Raw genomic sequence first — 20,684 nt, 5'->3', positions numbered from 1 at the left:
TTTACTTGTCTTTACTACACTAGGATGTGGAATAGTTGTTATCATTGACGTGTTCTGGATGGTGTGGGGGATTATCCTATGAAACGGTCTGTTACAGCGAGCTTTAGGCGTGTTTTGCACGGAACTGTGGGTAATCCACTTGAAACATCAATGCTGATTGGTTAATCAAATGTCTGACATAAGTCAAAAGCCGCTCGCATGACCTCTGACGCGACCTATCGCTACAACTTGTCAGATCTTCATGTAATGTCGGCCATCGAAAGTATAAAAAAACGAAACGAAATATAGATCTGTATTTTAATCAGATTGAAGGTTCACGTAACATGGCGCTGTTTTCTCCGACAATATAAATCCATGTTTTCTTATTAAATATAGAATGAAAAAGATGGCAGTAAGGTTTAAATAATAATAATTGATTTATATAGCGCCAACAATTCAACTCAGCGAACTGCTCACAGGCGCTTTACATAAGTACAACTAATATAAAATTACAACAATTACAACACATTAATCCATACAAAAAGACATAAACAAAAAACGGAGAAAATTATTTAGTATACATGGCAAAAGTCTGACACAAAAATAGTTAGAACCGTATTAAATCAGTTGTATATATATTTTATGTATATATATATTTCTTTGCTAAAAATGTGTACTTTCCGAAATGTCAGTCAATTAAAATGCAGCCAACGTAATTTTAAAGAACGAAGGGCACGCGATTTTCCGTGAATGGGCCGGAACCGGAGGCGTGGCTCTTTACTCTAGCTAGAAAATAGACTTTTTAAAAGACTAGTGTCTGGTCCTTTGGGTGGAGCGATAAACCATGGTCCAGTGTGCACGTCGGTGAGTTCGTGAAAGAATCGTCGACACTGAATAGTCGGACGTTAATCCCCATTCCATTACGTATCCTAGCGACACTCGCTACATGTGCCTGACAAGGACAGCTGTCTATTCGTTCGGATGGGACGAAAAACTGAGGTCCCGTGTACATATTGGCGTGCACGTAAAAGATCCCTTGGCAGTTGAAATTCGATATAAGAGTAGGCCGTAGCACCGCTGGCCGGGCAAAATTCCCCTCATAGCACACTGTATGGCGTATGCCCGTCTTCATTAGCCCAGTTTAGGAGCAAAACAGTAGGACGTAAAACCCTATTTCATTTCCTGTCATTTCGCTACATGTGAGGCCTGTTTAACACTCGGCAAACCTCAGCAGATTCCAGTAGCCTAAATCTAGCGTCGGCTGTATGACGAAGTCCGTCATTGAACTATTTTTAAGTTCCCGGATTACTAACGGCGTTGCCCATAACGACACCTTTGAAGAATGTTTTATCATACAAATATTTCAAATTTTATCCAATTTTCTTCAAACAAGGACAACTTTGCACTGTAAATTCTACACACGCTTCCAACGACGCAATTTTGATAACTTCTTTTTAAAAGCGGCAAGTGTTTCTAATAAGTAAACCGGTGCCGCATCGCAGTTGTATAGGCGTAGGTACATATCACTTACCGTCATACAGCCGAGGCTAGCTGTAGTGTAACGGAATCTGCCGAAGTTTGCCGAGTGGCCTGTTTAATATATTGTGTAATGTTTGGTTGTATTTTTAGCAAGTGGTATTTTGACCAATAAGGTTGATTTGAGAACAGCTACACGGAGCTCAATAGTATTAACCATTAACGTCACAGATGGATTTAATGCTGCAGACAGACCATTGACCCTTACAATCAATTTGACAAGTAAATAATTTATAACAATTAAACCCCCGAATCCCTCTAATGAAATATTTTAAGATTAACTTTTTAACTTTCTCGTTTCTCCAGACTCAGAGGCCAAAGGAGATGGGTTTGAGGAGGGGGGGGGGTGCCCGAATGGTTAGCATCAAGCGTGGTTGTACGTCACGTACCCGGTTGTACGTGACAAGGAGTAGGGTCGCCTGTCCAACCTCGTGCGTTTTCTCCGTGTCCTCTGGTTTCCTCCCACTGCTAAAGACCCCTACGCGCAAGCGAATTATTGAAATAAAATTAAACTATATGTTAGTCCCGAAATGATCACGTTTAATCCAGTTTCTCCCCCCCCCCCCCCCAGGAGTACATCGCTCCAGGTTGTTGTTGTTTATTACAAATTTAACGTTCAACAGCCATCAGGGGCAACTTGGGACTATCTATTTAATTTATATTTACCTTCGGCATGGTCGGTATTTATTGCGCGAAACCCTTGGTGCGATCTCGGGTAATTAGATTGGATAATATTAGATATATTTCAGTGCTTAGCCAATCAAAATTAAAGTATCTACTAAAAAGAAAAATTTGGATTTTATCTTTAGTTAAGATTTCGAGAAACAGGGTCATAGATGTATTATTGTGTATTTTATGGTCTAAACGTCCTTGCACAGGTGTGGGTGGAAGGGGGTCGCGAAATTTATTTGGCTCCAGCACATGAAAATTAAATTGGTGGCCCTGTACAGATTACAGCCGAGTAAGCCTTGGTGTGCCATATGACAGTATTGGTTCTTTATATCATGTTCAGATGACAAGACTAGTTTAACATCTTTTAAAATACAGATGTGACGTCACCCTTTGATGTTGGCGTACCATTATTTCAAATAATCGTACGGGCAACTTGCCTATCGTACCTTGTCAAATATTAGACTCGAGTGACGTATTTCACTGTAAACGCACGTGCGGAGTGTCTGTATTTTAAGATGTTTAATGGTCTCGAGCTGAGACATTGCGTAATATATTGTAAAAACACTCGGACCTGACGGTCCTCTTGTTGTTACAATATATTACTTAATGTCTCGCTCTCGACCATTAAACAATACATAATATATTTATTCTCTGCTTCTTCTAACATATTATGTACAAAACTTAAAGACTCCATAACTAACTTGTATTGAGGGAGTCATATCCTAGCTTGGCTAGGCACGAGTGTGCCAACTCCAATACGCTTTCCTCATTCCGTCTCGTCTGTGCCAAGGCGCCCATGGTCTCCGCTCTCGTGTCCTGTCCGGACCTCTCTGAGTTTTCGTTTGTTAATCTGGGTTTATAAACCATTCCAGACAAAGGAATCTTATTAGACATCTGGCTGATGTATCATGTATCATATCAGGTTTAACACTCGATACATGCTAATCAGACAAAGAAAGTTTAAATAAGACATGCCATCAAGGTAAGGTTACATAATCACATAGAACAAAAACTCCCGGGATGTCGATATCGAACTGGTGTCAAGTTGGCAGGAAGCGCCTATAACGTCAGATAATCTGTGATTATGTAACACCATGGCAATAAGCAGATCACTTATCGTTCTGTGTATATAAATACGCTTTGTTGCTGCCATCCACCCCCACATATGTGGTAGCAAATTAACCAGCATGATCCCGTGAATGTTTTAGGCCATGATTTATGAAGTTCAAGGTCACTGACCACGTGAATGTTTTAGGCCATGATTTATGAAGGCTAAGGTCACTGACCACGTGAATGTTTTAGGCCATGATTTATGAAGGCTAAGGTCACTGACCACGTGAATGTTTTAGGCCATGATTTATGAAGGCTAAGGTCACGGATCTTGGGCCCATGGCGAAGCAAGGTATCCTGCTAGTATTATATTGAAGACAAAACTGGTCTGTGTGTTCGCTATAGGAAACGGAGCCACTCTTGAACTGATTTATAGTTATAATAACTACATAACGAAATGAAATGAAATGAAATGGGGTTTAACGTCCTACTGTTCCGCTCCGAACTGGGCTAATAAAGACAGGAACTACGGCCTACTCTTATATCGAATTCTAACTGTCAAGGAATCTTTTACGTGCACGCCAATGTGTACACGGGATCTCGTTTTTTCGTCCCATCCGAACGACTAGACAGCTATACTTGTCAGGCCCTCCGTCCTGCATCACTGAGGGGTTCCACGCCGGAAAATCTGGATGAACTTTCTCGGCCAATGCAGGGATCAAACACCCGACCTCCAGGCTAGCGAGCCAGCGTCTTACCCACTTAGCCACCGTGACCACTAACTACATATCTCGGTAAACTCCATTTCGTTTCATTTCCTTGCTAAATATATTTGCTATAATTTTATTTTTCTAGATTTGAATCAACGACCAGATATAGTCAATTTACCAGATACGATAAACATAAACGAGACTATCCAGCCGCTAAGTATTGTTGATATCTATGTAAACGATGATGGTGTCCTTACCACCCTAAAACCTGTCTGTACCGTCCAGCCCACAGGTGGAAATGAAGTGTTTGATTTCGGTATGTAATCTGTTATAAGGTCCAGCTCACCGGTGGGTAGGGCTTGTTGTTTTTTTATTGTGATCTGTCTATACGTCCAGCCCACAGGTGGAAGGGGGTGTTTCGTTTTTGTATGTCATAGAGGTCAAGCTCACAGATGGCATGAGGGCGGGAGTGTATAATTCAGTTAGGTAACCTGTCTATACGGACCAGCCAAGGATGTAATAGTGGTGTATAATTCAGTTAGGTAACCTGTCTATACGGACCAGACCAGGGTGTAATAGTAGTGTATAATTAGTTGCTAACCTGCCTATACGGACCAGCCCCGGGTGTAATAGTAGTGTATAATTAGTTAGGTAACCTGTCTATACGGACCAGCCCAGGGTGTAATAGTGGTGTATAATTCAGTTAGGTAACCTGTCTATACGGACCATCCCAGGGTGTAATAGTGGTGTATAATTCAGATAGGTAACCTGCCTATACGGACCATCCCGGGTGTAATAGTAGTGTATAATTAGTTAGGTAACCTGTCTATACGGACCAGCCCAGGGTGTAATAGTGGTGTATAATTCAGTTAGGTAACCTGTCTATACGGACCATCCCCGGGTGTAATAGTGGTGTATAATTCAGATAGGTAACCTGCCTATACGGACCAGCCCCGGGTGTAATAGTAGTGTATAATTAGTGAGGTAACCTGTCAATACGGACCAGCCTGCTCCTGAGGTACGGGGGGGGGGGGAATGTCCAACCTCGTGGATTTTCTCCGGGTTCTCCGGTTTCCCCCACTGGTAAAAGACCCCTACGCGCAAGCGAATTATTGAAATAAAATTGAACCACGTGTTAGTCCCGAAATGACCTAGTTTGTGTCGAGTGGAAGTTAAACCCCATTTCTCTCTCTCTCTCTCTCTCTCTCTCTCTCTCTCTTCTCTGATAGTTTGGAGGGGGTGGGTGGTCTATTGGTCTAACGTGTCTATAGACGCAGCAGATACAGTGGACCTCCCATCAAGAGCGTATTGGAGTTACCATATGTTGAACCATATGTTAGTCCCCAAATGACCTAGTTTGTGACTCTCTCTCTCTCTCTCTCTCTCTCTCTCTCTCTCCTGAGTAACCGAGCCACCGTGGCTCCCGATTGTATCAAACTCTCTCTCTCTCTCTCCTGACTAACCGAGCCACCTCTCTCTCTCTCTCTCTTTCTCTCCTGACTAACCGAGCCGCCGCAGCTTCAGACGGACATTGTATCAAACGTAATAATAAGTTTGTTTATTTTGTTTTTACAGTAGATCGACCAATATCACTAAAACCTAGAGATAATGCGAATGTAAGAACATTTTTAGATTTTGAGACAACCCGACGTTATACCATATCTTGTTCTGTGTCAGATGGTTTCCTACAATCTCAGAACGAGGTTCTTATAGTGAATGTAAATAACGTGAATGAGCCTCCGGTGTTCAGCGATAATCCGGTGTACTGTACCATGGACGAATCAAAGGTAACCATAATTTATTGAGAGAGAGAGAGAGAGAGGAGAGAGAGAGAGTTTAACGTCCACTCGACACAAACTAGGTCATTTCGGGACTAACATATGGATTTAATTTTATTTCAATAATTCGCTTGCGCTTAGGGGTCTTTACAAGTGTGAAGAAACCGGAGGACCCGGAGAAAACCCGCGAGGTTAGACAGACGACCCTACTCCTTGTCACGTACAACCGGGGATTCGAAACCACGCCAGTTTACTCAATGACATGTCTTATGATACAGCGCGCACATGCTAACCAGAGAGAGAGAGAGAGAGAGAGGGGACTACCTGTATCATAGATGTTGAGGAGGCAGTAACATCCATCTCGCCCCCGTAGTGTATAAAAATGACGGCACAGGGCACGATCCTGTTTATTACAATTAATGTTTATTACAATTAATGTTTATTACAATTATTTTTTATTACATTTATTACAATTATATTGTCTATTACAATAAAAGATACATTATGGGAGATTCGATAACGAGGTTAAAGATACATTATGGAAGATTAGATAAAGAACTAGATAATGTAAAGGCAATTTGCTGAACATTTCATTCAAATTGATCCACTATGAACCGAGAACTAAGCGATTGAAATTTCCGCCTAGCCTCGATCATCATTACTAAAGTCAGTACGATAAACAGCATAGTCTCGATTATCCATTGAATCGTTAAATCGTGAAGGAGAGTTATGCAGTAAATCGGGTCATAATCCACTAAAGATCGCAGGCTAGCGATGCCATCTAGAGTTGATTACGGTCTGGATAAGTTAATTAATGTCTAATTAATAATTTAGATAACATTTCAGGCCTAAAGAAAGACCTGCAATAGACAGATTTAGCTCTTGCATTATGTATGTTTAATATGATTAATACAATGACGTCATTATTAATGTGACGTCATAATGTATGTTTAATTGTGCTAAGATACAGAGGACACGATTATCTGGGATGCAATGCCGGATTTACCTGAAGGGTTGACCATTCTGGGGGCGGGGGATTCCTGCCAAGGTTTATAATATTTTTTTGACATTGTCATAAGCCTTTCGTACAGGCACCGTGGTCTTCAACACCCGTCCTCATACTGGACTTTGTTCAATCCTGTTTAAATTAGCTAAAGCGCCCATATTTGGGACCTAGAAATTAACACAAATAGGTTACAACGCATATAATAATGTAATATAAATGTATATAAACTGAATTACATTCAATCATTTCTGTTTTTACTATAATTTCTAATCAGTTATGTTCGGCGGAATAATCCAGAAGTCTCAATCGAATGGCAATCTCTAGCGTTGGTTATTCCAGTCTACACCGATAGTATTTATTGCGCATGCTCTCCAGATAAGAAAATGGCGTCACCGTTTGACTGAAACGCATTGTACCAATGGTAAAATGTTTATTTTGTCTTAAATATTGGACATCTGAAGCCCATCGTTTCCCGGGCAGATCACAACATCACTGTTGATCTAAATTGACAAATAATTGACGTTTTCAATGTCGAAGTCTTTGGATGATATTGAGTAAGAGAATTAGTTACTTTAAATACACTTTCATTTTCATCTAGTCGTGAGGGTGGGAGGAGGGAGGGGGGGATCATAAGACCTTCTCTTCATCTAAGTTGGATTCTGGTATTGTGTTGACAACGGTGTTTTAGGCTTTCTATCGCAATGACATGTTTTTATCTTTACAGGCAGGAGTGTCGGCGTGTAACCTTGGTTTTAGTATTAGAGATCCAGAAGGCAACAGATTTATAACTCGACTATTTCAAGATGAAAACAGCAAACATTTCGCTCTGACATCAAACTCAAATAATAATAATTTCAACTATTATTTGTTCAGAGAGAGTCACCGCTTGACATTTAACGTAGATTATGACGTAGATGAAGGTCGTATGCCCGAACGAGTAAGTACTTGACAATATCCACTTCTCCGTTTATCAACAACAGGAGGCAGACCACCATTAAATTTCAACAACAGGAGGCAGACCACCATTAAATTTCACCATCTCGGTACCCACAAATTGTTGTTCGTCTATTTATAGCAATTCTCTCTCCGTCTCTTTTCTCCCCTTTTGCATGCCCATTTTTGTTGATTTTTTGGTCTAGAATGGACGAAGAGGGTTTGAATTAATATTTTCTGCCAGGTTTTGGTAAATATTCATGATTTTGTGGCGGAAGGATAACGGAGTTATCAGGTTGGCTACGGTGATATGTACGGCAACTAGTTACATGTTTTTGATATGCGTCTTCAAGTTTGTGTATCTCAAAATTTTGGTGGTCAACCTCATACAAATTTTAATGCAAAGACATGGTCATTTGTTCATCTGTCCATAGTGAAAAGCATTCAGTCCAACGAAAATTTGGGGAAAAGTTGGAGGTGCTTAAAGAGGCCAGAATTAACATTGAAGTCAATGGGGAAATTAATGGTGGTCTGCCTCCATCAGAGAGTACGTAATAATCTTTCCCATTAACCCCGCTAGTGTCTACCAAGCAGGGGCTAAGTGAAAGGGACGCAATGACGACCTTTGCGTCATGGTTTTGAGTTTTTGCACCCCTTTGTGCCCTCACAAATGGCAAAAAATTGATTTTCAATATTATATTCATAATCATAATGCTCAACCAGTATCAAGCATATACCGAGAGTCAGATATGCTACAGATCGCATGTTCCACACAGCCCAATATCACTCGTCGGCACTGAGAGGGGACCCCCTCCCTCCCATCCCTCGAACACATCTTGTAACATATAACACATACAGCTATATATATAGGCAACTTTCTCGGTCAACACTGGGATGGAACACGGGCGTCCAGTTTAGTGAGCCAATTTTCTACTTACAGTGGCTCCCTCTGTTAAAGATACATTATGGAAGATTCGATAACGAGTTGGCAGTTCTCACTATAATAGTTAAAAACTAGATAACGTAAAGGCAATTTGCTGAAAATTTCATTCAAATTGATCCACTATGAGAGAGAGAAAGAGAAATGGGGTTTAACGTCCACTCGACACAAACTAGGTCATTTCGGGACTAACATATGGTTTAATTTTATTTACATAATCCGCTTGCGCGTAGGGGTCTTTAGCAGTGGGAGGAAACCGGAGGACCCGGAGAAAACCCACGAGGTTGGACAGGCGACCCTACTCCTTGTCACGTACAACCGGGGATTCGAAACCACGCCAGTCAACTCAATGACAGACTTTATGATACAGCGCGCGCACGCTAACCATTCAGCCATCCAACCCCCCTGATCCACTATGAACCAAGAACTAAGCGATTGAAATTTCCGCCTAGCCTCGATCATCATTACTAAAGTCAGTACGATAAACAGCATAGTCTCAGTTATCCATTTAATTGTTAAATCATGAAGGAAAGTTATGAAGTAAATCGGCTCGTAATCCACTAAAAACGCAGGCTAGCGATGCCATCTAGAGTTGATTATGGTCTGGATAGGTTAATTAATGTCTAATTAATAATTTAAATAACATTTCAGGCCTAACGAAAGACCTGCAATAGAAAGATTTAGCTCTTGCATACTGTATGTTTAAGCAAACACGTCAAGAGAGTGACGTCACCTGATTATCAAAAACTGCTCAATTTGGGCTAAAGTAAACGAGAGTAAATGACACGTGACTGAAAAAAAAACTCCATTTTCTCTCGCTAGTTTATATTGTACAGCAGAATTAGGCTATAACGATGTTATATAAAGTTATATATTTTAGTGTGACGCGCCGTTACGGGGATGTAGATCGTGAACAGGCATTACAACACTCAAAGATTTTAAAGACATTTTGTTTTACGGGTCCATTGGCAAGCATACCCGTAACAGTAGGTAACGTTATATGTAAATGCTTTGGATGAGTTTGGAGCTTTATCTACAGCGACTGTATCTGTTGGTGCATATTATAGGTAACGTTATATGTAAATGCTGTAGATGAGTTTGGTGTTATATCTACAGCCACTGTATCTGTTGTTATATATTGTAGGCAACGTTAGTGTATATAGTACAGTAGAGTTGGGCTATAACGATGTTGTATATAACGTTATATATTGTAGGTAACGTTATTTGTAAATGCTATAGACGAGGGTGGTGCTATATCTACAGCCACTGTATCTGTTGTTGTAAGAGATGTAAATGATAATATACCACATTTCAATAATATAATAAACACCGTACCAATTGACATCACGTATCAGAAAAGTCCAGGTAATATATCTATAAATAGCATGTTGACGTCACTTACCAGGTACTATATCAATGTTTAGCATGTTGACGTCACTTGCCATGTAATATATCTATATATAGCATGTTAACGTCACGTACCATGTAATATACATAGATATAGCATGTTGACGTCATTTACCAGGTAATACATCTATATATAGCATATTGACGTGACTTACCAGGTAATATACCTATATATAGCGTAAGGACGTCACTTACAGATAATATATCTATATATAGCACGTTGACGTTACTTACCATGTAATACATCTATATATAGTAGGTTGACGTCACATACCAGCTAATAAATCAATATAATATAGCATGTTGACGTCACTTACCATGTAATATATCTATATATAGCATGTTGACGTCACTTACCAGGTAATATATCAATGTATAGCATGTTGGCGTCACTTACCAGGTAATAAATCTATATATAGCATGTTGATATGAAATGCGTGCTATGTGTAATTTCGATGTTTAGGGGAGTCTGAAGTTATTGAATATGACACATATAAAATTCGTAACAGTTAATTTCTACGTGTTGTTTCTTATTTCTCCGCAGGTTTGTTGCGTCCTTTTAAAGCTACAGATGACGATGCTGGTACAAATGGTGACATAGACTATAGATTAGTACAAGTTGTTCCTCCTAATGCAATCAATTTCGTTTCCGTCCTTGGTAAGTTCAAATATAGACAACACGTGACAAACACGTGATCACCATACTTGATGCAAATCTCCTAGGTCGTTCAGACGCTTAAAGAAGCGAAGTCTTTAACTCAGTATGATCCGCAGTCTTCGATATTGCAAACACAACTTATTGGTCAAATTAAATCAACATTGATGTTGTTATCTTACCGTGAAAATGTTAAACTTGGCATACGAATCGCGTGCCATTTGTAATGTAGTGACTGTATAAACGAGGCTAAACATATCCCACAAGGGAAGACTACCGGAATAGACTGGAATAACCAGACGCCGAAGACTACCATTCAATTTGCACTCTTCGTGTATTTCACCTAACATAGCTGATTAGAAACAGAAACGGTTGAATGTAAATCAACTGGGGTGGTTTCGATTCTTGGGTCGCCTGTCTAACCTCGTGGGTTTTCTCCAGGTCTTCCGCTTTCCTCCCACTGCTAAAGACTACCTACGCTCAAGCGAAATATTGAAATAATGTTGAACCTTATGTTAGTCCGGAAATGACCTAGTTTGTGTCTGGTGGACGTTAACCCCCCCCCCCCCCCCCTCTCTATCTCTCTCATGATCTAATATATACAGGTAATGGAGATATACACTACATGCGTCAATACCCAGAAAATCTGGCTGGTTCCAGTGTTTACCTGTCTGTAGAAGCTAAGGATAGGGGCTCTCCGGCTCTTTCTTCAACCGGTACCGTAGTCATAACGCTAGAAGCTACAACTACTACGTCAACGACAGTGACAACTACAACTTCTACTACGACCATACCTACAACTATTATTCCAACCACGACTCCGGATCCGGGATTCTTCGAGAAAGCGGAGAACGTAGCTATATTTAGTATCTTGATGATTCTACTGTTACTGGCGTTCTTAATTGGTCTCTACTTCCTGTTCCGATGGTGTATTACCGGAAGTTGTTGTGGTGGGGGAGGTGGCCAAGATGGTATTTGTGACAACTGCTGTAGACCACCTCCACCTAGACGTGTTCAACCGTCACCTATGACATACGAAGACTTGTAAGTCCTATCTTTGTTAAACACTTACTCGGAACAACCAGGTCTCGGAAATAATGGTTAGAATGACAAAAAAATATATTGAAAAATTTGAAATTACCTATTCTAAGTAAGTCATGCCAGGAATAAATTGTTTATTCTTTGTTTTGCTAGACAGAAACAGTTTTGTATCTGCAGACAATAAGTTTCATCTGGGTACAATAAGTTTCAACTGGGTACAATAAGTTTCGTCTGGGTACAATAAATTTCGTCTGGGCATAATAAGTTTCGTCAGGGTACAATAAGTTTTGTTTGGGTACAATAAGTTTCGTCAAGTGACAATAAGTTTCGTCTGGGTACAATAAGTTTCGTCTGGGTGAAATAAGTTTTGTCTGGGTATTATAAGTTTTGTCTGGGCACAATAAGTTTCGTCTGGGTACAATAAATTTTGTCTGGGTATTATAAATTTTGGGTAATAAATTGTTATTGTTTATATTTACAGTGATATGCCACCAGTAACAGCCAGTGACTATAAAAGTGATTTCTGGCATACAGGTAAATTATTACACTTACTATCTGGGAATGCCTAACTGATATCCTTGGGGTTGTTTAATTTTAACGAACGAATAAATTTTTCATTAATCATTACAATGAGAAGCGATTTACGTCCAAGACCTTTTTTTATATCTGTATACCTTACTGATCTTTATAGTCTTCTGATTATATTCGGGGGTTTTTCGGTTTGTATTTTCTTTCTTTACTTTTTTATCCACTTAGTATTTCTTTCTTTACTTACTTAGTATTTCTTTACTTACTTACTTACTTACTTACTTAGTATTTCTTTCTTTACTTATGTATCTACTTAGTATTTCTTTCTTTACTTATGTATCTACTTAGTATTTCTTTCTTTACTTATGTATCTACTTAGTATTTCTTTATTTACTTACTTAGTATTTCGTTCTTTACTTATTTACTTAGTATTTTGTTCTTTACTTACTTAGTATTTCTTTCTTTACTTATTTACTTAGTATTTCTTTCTTTACCTGTTTTTTTAGTACTTAGTATTTTTTTTTCTTTACTTTTTTACTTACTTAGTATTTCTTTCTTTACTTATTTGTCTACTTAGTGTTTCTTTCTTTCTTATTTACTTAGTGTTTCTTTATTTACTTATTCACTTACTTATTATTTCTTTATTTACTTACTTACTTAGTATTTATGTATTTACTTATCCACTTACTTAGTATTTCTTTTTTTACTTATTTATTTACTTGGTATTTACTTATTTCCTTAGTATTTCTTTCTTTACTTATTTCCTTACTTAGTATTTCTTTCTTTACTTATTTAGTTACTTATGTATCTACTTAGCATTTCGTTTTTAATTATTTATACTTACTATCTCTATCTACGTGTATTTGTATTTATATATTTGTTCTTTTTGTATAATTACAGGATATCACTATGCCCATGGTAGACCATATTGATGATAATATACACTGGTTATATAACTGTATATTATATACACTGGTTATATAAACTGTATATACACTGGTTTATAACTGTATATTTTATATACTGGGTTTTATATAACTGTATGTACTATACACTGGATTTTATATAACTGTATATAATATACACTGGGATACATTGGCACTGGTTATATAACTGTATATAATATACACAGGTAATAAACTGTATATAATATACGCTGGTTATATAAACTGTATATAATATAATATACACTGGGTTTGATAAACTGTATATAATATACAATAGGTTGATATATATTATTATGTTTGTGTACTTTGATGCATTAAACAATATTACTACATTCATACAGTACAGGTATTTGTCATCATAGACTGGAAATTTCGCTGTAGAAAAATCAAGTTTGAACATTATACCCCATTATTGTGTTCCAAACGGTCTGCTATTGTACTCAAAATGGCTTGTCAGGCAGACAAACTCACCCATATCCCTTAACAAAGTAAAGGTCATAATCAAAACTCTTATCTTTTTGACCTACTCCAAGATGTTGATGACGGATCAACTCTTTTTCAGTTTAATTTCAGGTGAGTGGACGGGATGGGTTGGGTTTATTACAGCAGGTGCGTGGGTGGGTTGGGTTAGGTTTAATACAACAGGTGCGTGGATGGGGTGGGTTAAGTTTAATACAACAGGTGCGTGGATGGGGTTAGGTTGGGTTTAATACAACAGGTTGGTGAATGGGTTGGGTTGGGTTTTAAATTCAACAGGTGCGTGGATGGGTTGGGTTGGGTTTATTACAACAGGTGCGTGGATTGGTTGGGTTGGGTTTATTACAACAGGTGCGTGTTTTTAAAAAAATCAAATCGGAACCGAATACACTGTATAAGACAGGCAATGCACATGAAAAAAAATTATTTAACATTTTTTTGAACACTTGATAAGCATAATTATGAAGGTTTTATATTTTGCCAACAGTCAGCTTTGCTCTACTCAATGTCTGTTACATAATATTATTAGTGTTTCAGATTGGTCAACAATTACTACTTCCGGTATATGGTGTATAATTGGTAAAGTAATCATTCTCCCAAGCAGTATGGATTTATATTTCTATCAACCGTTACTACTTCCGGTAGAATAATCATTCTCCTAAGCAGTATGGATTTATAATTCTGTCTAGAACATTCCTATCTACCGTCACTACTTCCTGTGCCCTGGTAATAATAATAAAATCAATGCATTTGTCCCGCTATAATAATAATATCAACTATGGCTACATCCGGTGCCGCGGCATTAACGTATTTTTCTGGCTAGAACAGTCCTGTCATCCGTCATTACTTCCGATGTCGAGCTGAACTAATATTAATGTATTTTTCTGGCTAGAACAGTCCTATCTACAACTCCTCTTGGATCCTGCAATCTGACCAGACCAGTCGACCACGGTCGGCCATCTTCAAAATGATCACCTGTAATAGATAAAGATTGAATCACATCCTACGATAACCAGTAGCACATGGGGTCGGTTGGGTGGAACAGTCTTCGACACATCATAAGGGCTAGGACTGATAACCCCAAACAGAGAGAGGGAGAGGTCTTTGGCCTTGGGAAGAAACTGGAGGACCCGGAGAAAACCCAAGAGTCTTGGAAGCCGCCCTACTCTTGTCACGTACAACCGGCGAATCGAAACCCCAAACAATCACCACGGGAAGCTGTATATAGGAAGATCAATCAGTATTAAAATCTGTGTTATACATACAAAATATGACTTTCTATTTCTATTGGGGGTGGGGGAGGGGGGGGGGGGCTAGTGCTTGAAAGCGTGCGCGTTGGATCATAAGGTCTGTCTTTGAGCCATGTGGTGTGGTTTCGATTTTCCGCTTTTACGTGACAAAAGTAGATTCGCCTGACAAAACTCGTGGATTTTCTTCGGGTCCTCCGGTTTCCTCCCACTGCCAAAGACCCCCTAGGCGCAAGCCGAATTATTGAAATAAAATTGAACTATATGTTAGTCCCGAAATGACCTAGTTTGTATCAATTGGACGTTAAGCTCCATTTCTTTCTCTCTCTCTTTATACTGGCTTTCCGGGAAAACTGCGACATTTAATTACAGAGAATCAATCATTATAAATTTGTACCAACCTTTGTTCCAGAAATCTTCACGGTAATCCGCTGATGCTACAGATGGTTCGTGTGAAGGATAACTGTATAAAATAAATAGTTAGAAATTGACCTGACCTGACCATTCATCTAGCCAATGAGCACAGGCTTTAACTTGGGCAATGATAATTTTAGCCAATCACACAATCTGATTAAAACACAGATCCTATTTCGTTTCGTTTTTTATAGTTCAAAATTTCGTTTTATTTGTCTTAATTACACTAGGATCTGGAATAGTTGTTATCATTGACGTGTTCCGGATGATGTGAGGGATTGACCAATGGAACAGTTGGTTACGGTTAGCTTTTGGCGTGAGGTGCACGGAACTGTGGGTAATCCACTAGAAACATCAATGCTGATTGGTTAATCAAATGTCTGACGTCATAGGGTCGAAAGCCGCTCGTATGACTTCTGATGCAACCTCCTAAAACAACTGGCCAGATCTTCATGTAGTGTAGGCCATTGAGAGTATAAAAAAAAACGAAACGAAATATAGATCTGTATTGTAATCAGATTGCCATTTATACAGTGACTTAAATCAGAAAACTGAGAATTAGAGAAATTGTCTCAACCAAAATAAAAAATGGAGCGGAATATATATAGGACTAATCTGAATTAGAATGATATACAATTTTAATTGTTAAATGAAATCAAATACGGTCTACGAAGAAAGCCTAAGCCTCCGCCAAATCAACCGTGATTGACATAAAACTTGGTACACTTGTTCCTTAGATAATTGTTGTACTTTGATATGATGTCACAATTCCTCAAAGATGGCTGCGATGACGTCACAGTTCAAAGAATGTTGTGATGACGTATAAATTCCAAGATGGCTGTGATGACGTCTAAATTCCAAGATGGTGGTGACGACGTCATAGCTCCAAGATGGCTGTAATGACGTCTAAATTCAAAGATGGTTAGTGTGGCCCCATATTTAATAATTAAAAATGATGACTTACTAATCTTCGTAGATTGGTTGAACTCTTCTTACGTGAACTTCTCTAAAATACACAGAGTGGATTGATTTAAACATACGGGGCAGCCCACACCACCCCTATCAACAAATATTGTGTCCCCCTAAAAAGGAGAGAGAGAGAGAGAGAGGGGGGGGGGATTTAACATCCACTTGACACAAACTACGTCATTTCGGGACTAACATATGGTTCAATTTCATTTCAATAATTCGCTTGCCCAAAGGGGTCTTTAGCAGTGGGGGGAAACCGGAGGACCCGGAGAAAACCCCCGAGGTTGGACAAATGACCCTACTCCTTGTGACGTACAACCGTGCAATCGAAACTACGCCAGTTGGCTCAATGACAGACCTTATGATACCCCCACCCCACCCCACCACCGAAAGAAAAAGATGCGTGCCCCCTGAAATCACTATGATTCATAGTCACGTTAACAACACTTCGTCAGTTTAGATACAAACTATAACAAGTTTTGTATTGTACAATTGGTAACTGAATGTGGTCCATTTATATGGGTCATTGTTTCGATAGAAAGGGTTTTTTTTTGGGGGGGGGGGGGGGTTTCAATTTTGAAAAGCGATAGTCGACCGTTACAAGAATCAGTAGACTATAGGATTCCAGGACACAGTGGTACATGTTAGTTTCTTACAAGATAACGGTGCACAAACCGTGAAGACAAATGACTGCGATTTATGCATTTTTTTTTTTTTTTTTTTTACGTGGAACGAAAAATCGAGGTATGTTGACGTGTACCTAAACGATCTCTTGACAGTTGGAATTCGATATGAGAGTAGGCCGTAGCGCCGCTGTCCGGACAGAATTTCTCTCACAGCACAGTGCATGGCGTATGCCCGTCTTCATTCACAGGCAATTGAAGGGATTAAAATACTCTCTCTCTCTCTCTCTCTCACTCTCTCTCTCTCTCTCTCTCTCTCTCTCTCTCAAATGAGCTTTAATAAAATATACATACACAACGTAAAATGTATTTATAAAATGACTATTATATTAGTGGTGAAATATTTATTTTAAAGGAAGAATAATTTTGATTAATACATGAAAAAAAAAAGAACTCACTGTCTGGGACAACATCCATCACAATCCCAACGTCTTCTTCTTGATCTTGAACCACAGCACGAACCGGACAGATACAAACAGGCCCCAATAATACACCCCAAAACCAATAACGTCATCAACAGAGCAAACAAGATCAAATTTTCACTGTGTTCCCAGAAATTATACGTTCGTGTTACCGTAGTCGTAACCACTGTCGTTGTCGCAGATGTAGTTGTAGTGGTTGTAGTAGTTGTAGTGAAGGTTATAGCTACGGTGCCTGTTGAAGATCTAGGCGGCTCGCCATTATCTCGCGCTTCAACAAAGAGGAGATAACTGCCACTGGCTGAATCAGGGAAGAGACTGGTATATCTGACGTCACCATTACCAGTGACGTGAACGTAATTAGTTGTAGAAGATGGCTGTGCTCCTGTAATAATACAGTAAAGATTGTTACGAAAATAAAAAAAAAACACGTCTATTTACATGTAAATCGAATTGTTTGACTTTTTCCCTGTCGTTTTGTTGTCGATCTTTAAGGGGGCTAAATCGCTATTCTTTGGCAACTATAAAATGGACACAAATGGTTCGCAAATCACAACGCATATAATAATGTAATATGAAAGTATATAAACTGATTTAAATTCGATCGTTTCTGTTTTACTGTACGTTTGACGAAATACGCGAAGCGTGCACATTGAATGGCAGATTTTAGCGTCTGGTTATTCCAGTCTACTCCGGTAGTCGTTTCTTGTGGGATATGTTTAGCCTCGTTTATCGAGTCGCTTCATTACAAATGGCTCCGCGAAATCATTCTGGCACGCGATTCGTGAGCCAAGTTTAAAATATGCACGGTGACTTAAATATTGGATACCAGAAGTCCTACTTTTCACAGTAAGATAACATCAATGTTGATTTAAATTAACCTATGAGTCGTGTTTGCAATGACGAAGACTGTGGATGATACTGATTTAAAGACTTGCCTACTTTAAGAGAGTAGTATATCTGGGCGTTATGGCCCGTATCTCTATAGAAGTGTTACTTAGTGTTCTAGATGATGTAATCATATTAAGAAAGCATAGTATATCTGGGGTTTACGGCCTGTATCTCTAGAGTGTTTTGGAATGAGTAATCATACCTTTAAGAGTAGTATATTTGGGAGTTATGACCAATATCTCTGTTTCTAACGTTAATAGATCCTAGAAGTGCTATCGTGTGTTTTAGAGGGAGTAGGCATACCTTTACGAGTAGTATGTTTGGGAATAATGACCAGTATCTCTGCCTCTAGCGTTAATAGAACCTAGACGTGTTATCGAATGTTCTAGACGGAGTAATCATACCTTTTAGAAAGTATAATATAATTGGCGTAATGACCTGTATAATTCGAGTGTCCTAGAAATGTTATTGGGTGTTTTAGAAGGTGTAATCATACCTATAAGAAAGTATAATATATTGAGCTGTAATGACCTGTATATCTCGTATGTTCTAGAGGGTGTAATCATACCTTTAAGAGTTGAGTATAATTGAGCGTTATGGCCTGTATCTCTCTCTATAGAAGTGTTATCGAGTGTTCTAGAACGATTAATCATGCCTTTCATAGAGTAGTATATTTGAGCATTATGGCCTGTACCTGTATAAAAGTGTTATCATCATACCTTTCATAGAGTAGTATATTTGAGCGTTATGGCCTGTATCTCTGTCTGTAGCGTTGATTGATCCGAGTATACCTGGCAGTGTTCTTTGATCTACGTTATAATCCAATCTACCTGTATTAAACTCAGGTCTATTATCATTTACATCTTGTACGGTTATAGATATCTTTGCACTACCTGTAATATTAATATCATTACGTTTTGTATCCATGTGAGTCTGACGGACAATGGTCAGAAAATGGTCCCTTATTCACGGTTGATGCAAGGTCCCTGGCGAAATTTTCAGCCAGGGGCATCATGCAAGCTTAACCCGTCCCTGATAAAGTCTGTTAAGTCTTGATGGGCCACAATGGACTTCTATGTACAGCACGTGGGGTTGATATACAACACAAGCTGACCGGAACTAAGACTACTTTATTATAAGAACAATAGATAATATTGGCACGGACGGCAAGGATATAACAAAGGCTGTCTAAACCGGAACAGCCTGGAAATACAGACGTCACAGGGTATTTTACATCATATATTTAGTAACTGGGCCAGATGTCGGATGTCGATTGTCTGCGATAACGCCCTAGGTGCCGGGAGGGGGGGGGGGGGGCGCTGGGAATGTTGGTGGGCTTAAGGCCTCCGAACGAGCGAACAAACAAAATGTCGACCGGATGTCACCCGTGTCCTCAAATTCAATGGATGTAATGACAAAAGTAAGGCTATAATGAAATACTACATACAACTAACTTGATAATCGAGTATTTTACCTGTTAAACCTAAACTATCAACAGCTCCTAGTGTCAACAGTGCATGCCGAGGCATCGCGCTATCGTCTACGTCATAGTCAACATTAAACGTCATCCGGGTATTCTGGTTCACGGAAGTTAGTGAAAACCGTTGACTGTTGTTGCCATGGAGAAGATCTGTGGTGAAGAAATCCCCATCCGGGTCTTTAACAGATATAGTCATTTCACAAACAGACACACCAGCCTATAATATGCAAATACATGATGGATGAACAGTCCACGCTGATGAAGATGATATTAACCCAGACTGATGAAGATGGTATTAATTCAGGCTGATTTAGATGATGTTAAACCAGGCTGAAATAGATGGTGTTAAACCAGGCTGACGAAGATGATGTTAAACCAGGGTGATGAAGATGATGTTAAACAAGACTGATGAAGATGAGATGAACTCAGGCTGATGAAGATGATATTAATTCGGGCTGATGTAGATGATGATAAACTAGGCTGATGAAGATGATGTTAAACCAGGCTGATGAAGATGATATTCAGACTGATGAAGATGGTGTCAAACAAAGCTGATGACGATTGTGTTGGCCCGTCTTAAAGCTGTGTAGTTTCCCGGGGAATCCACGGGTGAAGGGGCCCAGTGCTAATACATGTATGTTGTGACTTGTGGTTTAAACACTGATGTTTCGGGGAAGTACCAATACAATAAATGTATGTGATTGATCGACCATTTACAGTTTTTCAATTCCTATGAGTGATTGTGTAGGTAGGGGTCCCAGCGTGCTGCTGTTAGAAGGAATTATGATTGACCAGAAATTCGCCCGTGTACCTGTTATCGCTCATTAGTTCAGTCAGTTATATAGAAGGATAACTCGTGTTTTTCTATTGATTACGCATCTATTGTAGCAATGATCTCTGTGATAAAATTATATTTGGAACG

At 39.1% G+C, this 20,684-nt stretch overlaps 1 protein-coding gene and 1 long non-coding RNA gene across 2 annotated transcripts; one reads left to right on the top strand and one right to left on the bottom strand.

The window, feature by feature from the left end:
- Window positions 1-1,622: 1,622 nt before the first annotated feature.
- On the top strand, window positions 1,623-13,418 carry LOC130013967 (protocadherin alpha-11-like). The gene is made up of 9 exons (XM_056102613.1): window positions 1,623-1,737; window positions 4,093-4,263; window positions 5,523-5,734; window positions 7,456-7,668; window positions 9,819-9,969; window positions 10,556-10,669; window positions 11,272-11,710; window positions 12,189-12,241; window positions 13,136-13,418. Exons 3-9 carry the CDS (start codon window positions 5,720-5,722, stop codon window positions 13,165-13,167), a joined length of 1,017 nt encoding a protein of 338 aa, XP_055958588.1. The 5' UTR covers window positions 1,623-1,737; window positions 4,093-4,263; window positions 5,523-5,719; the 3' UTR covers window positions 13,168-13,418.
- Window positions 13,419-14,448: 1,030 nt separating this feature from the next.
- LOC126810635 (uncharacterized) lies at window positions 14,449-19,160 on the bottom strand. The gene is made up of 5 exons (XR_007675274.2): window positions 19,002-19,160; window positions 17,371-17,776; window positions 16,285-16,326; window positions 15,308-15,369; window positions 14,449-14,634 (listed from the first exon to the last, which is right to left on the bottom strand). It is a non-coding gene; the product is annotated as an uncharacterized LOC126810635 (long non-coding RNA).
- Between the last annotated feature and the right edge of the window lie 1,524 nt (window positions 19,161-20,684).

The sequence above is a fragment of the Patella vulgata genome, chromosome 1 (assembly GCF_932274485.2).
Source record: "Patella vulgata chromosome 1, xgPatVulg1.2, whole genome shotgun sequence".
NCBI classification, from domain to species: Eukaryota; Metazoa; Mollusca; class Gastropoda; family Patellidae; genus Patella; species Patella vulgata.
Note: the sequence above shows the minus strand (reverse complement) of the source record. Positions and strands in the feature narration are given on the sequence as shown.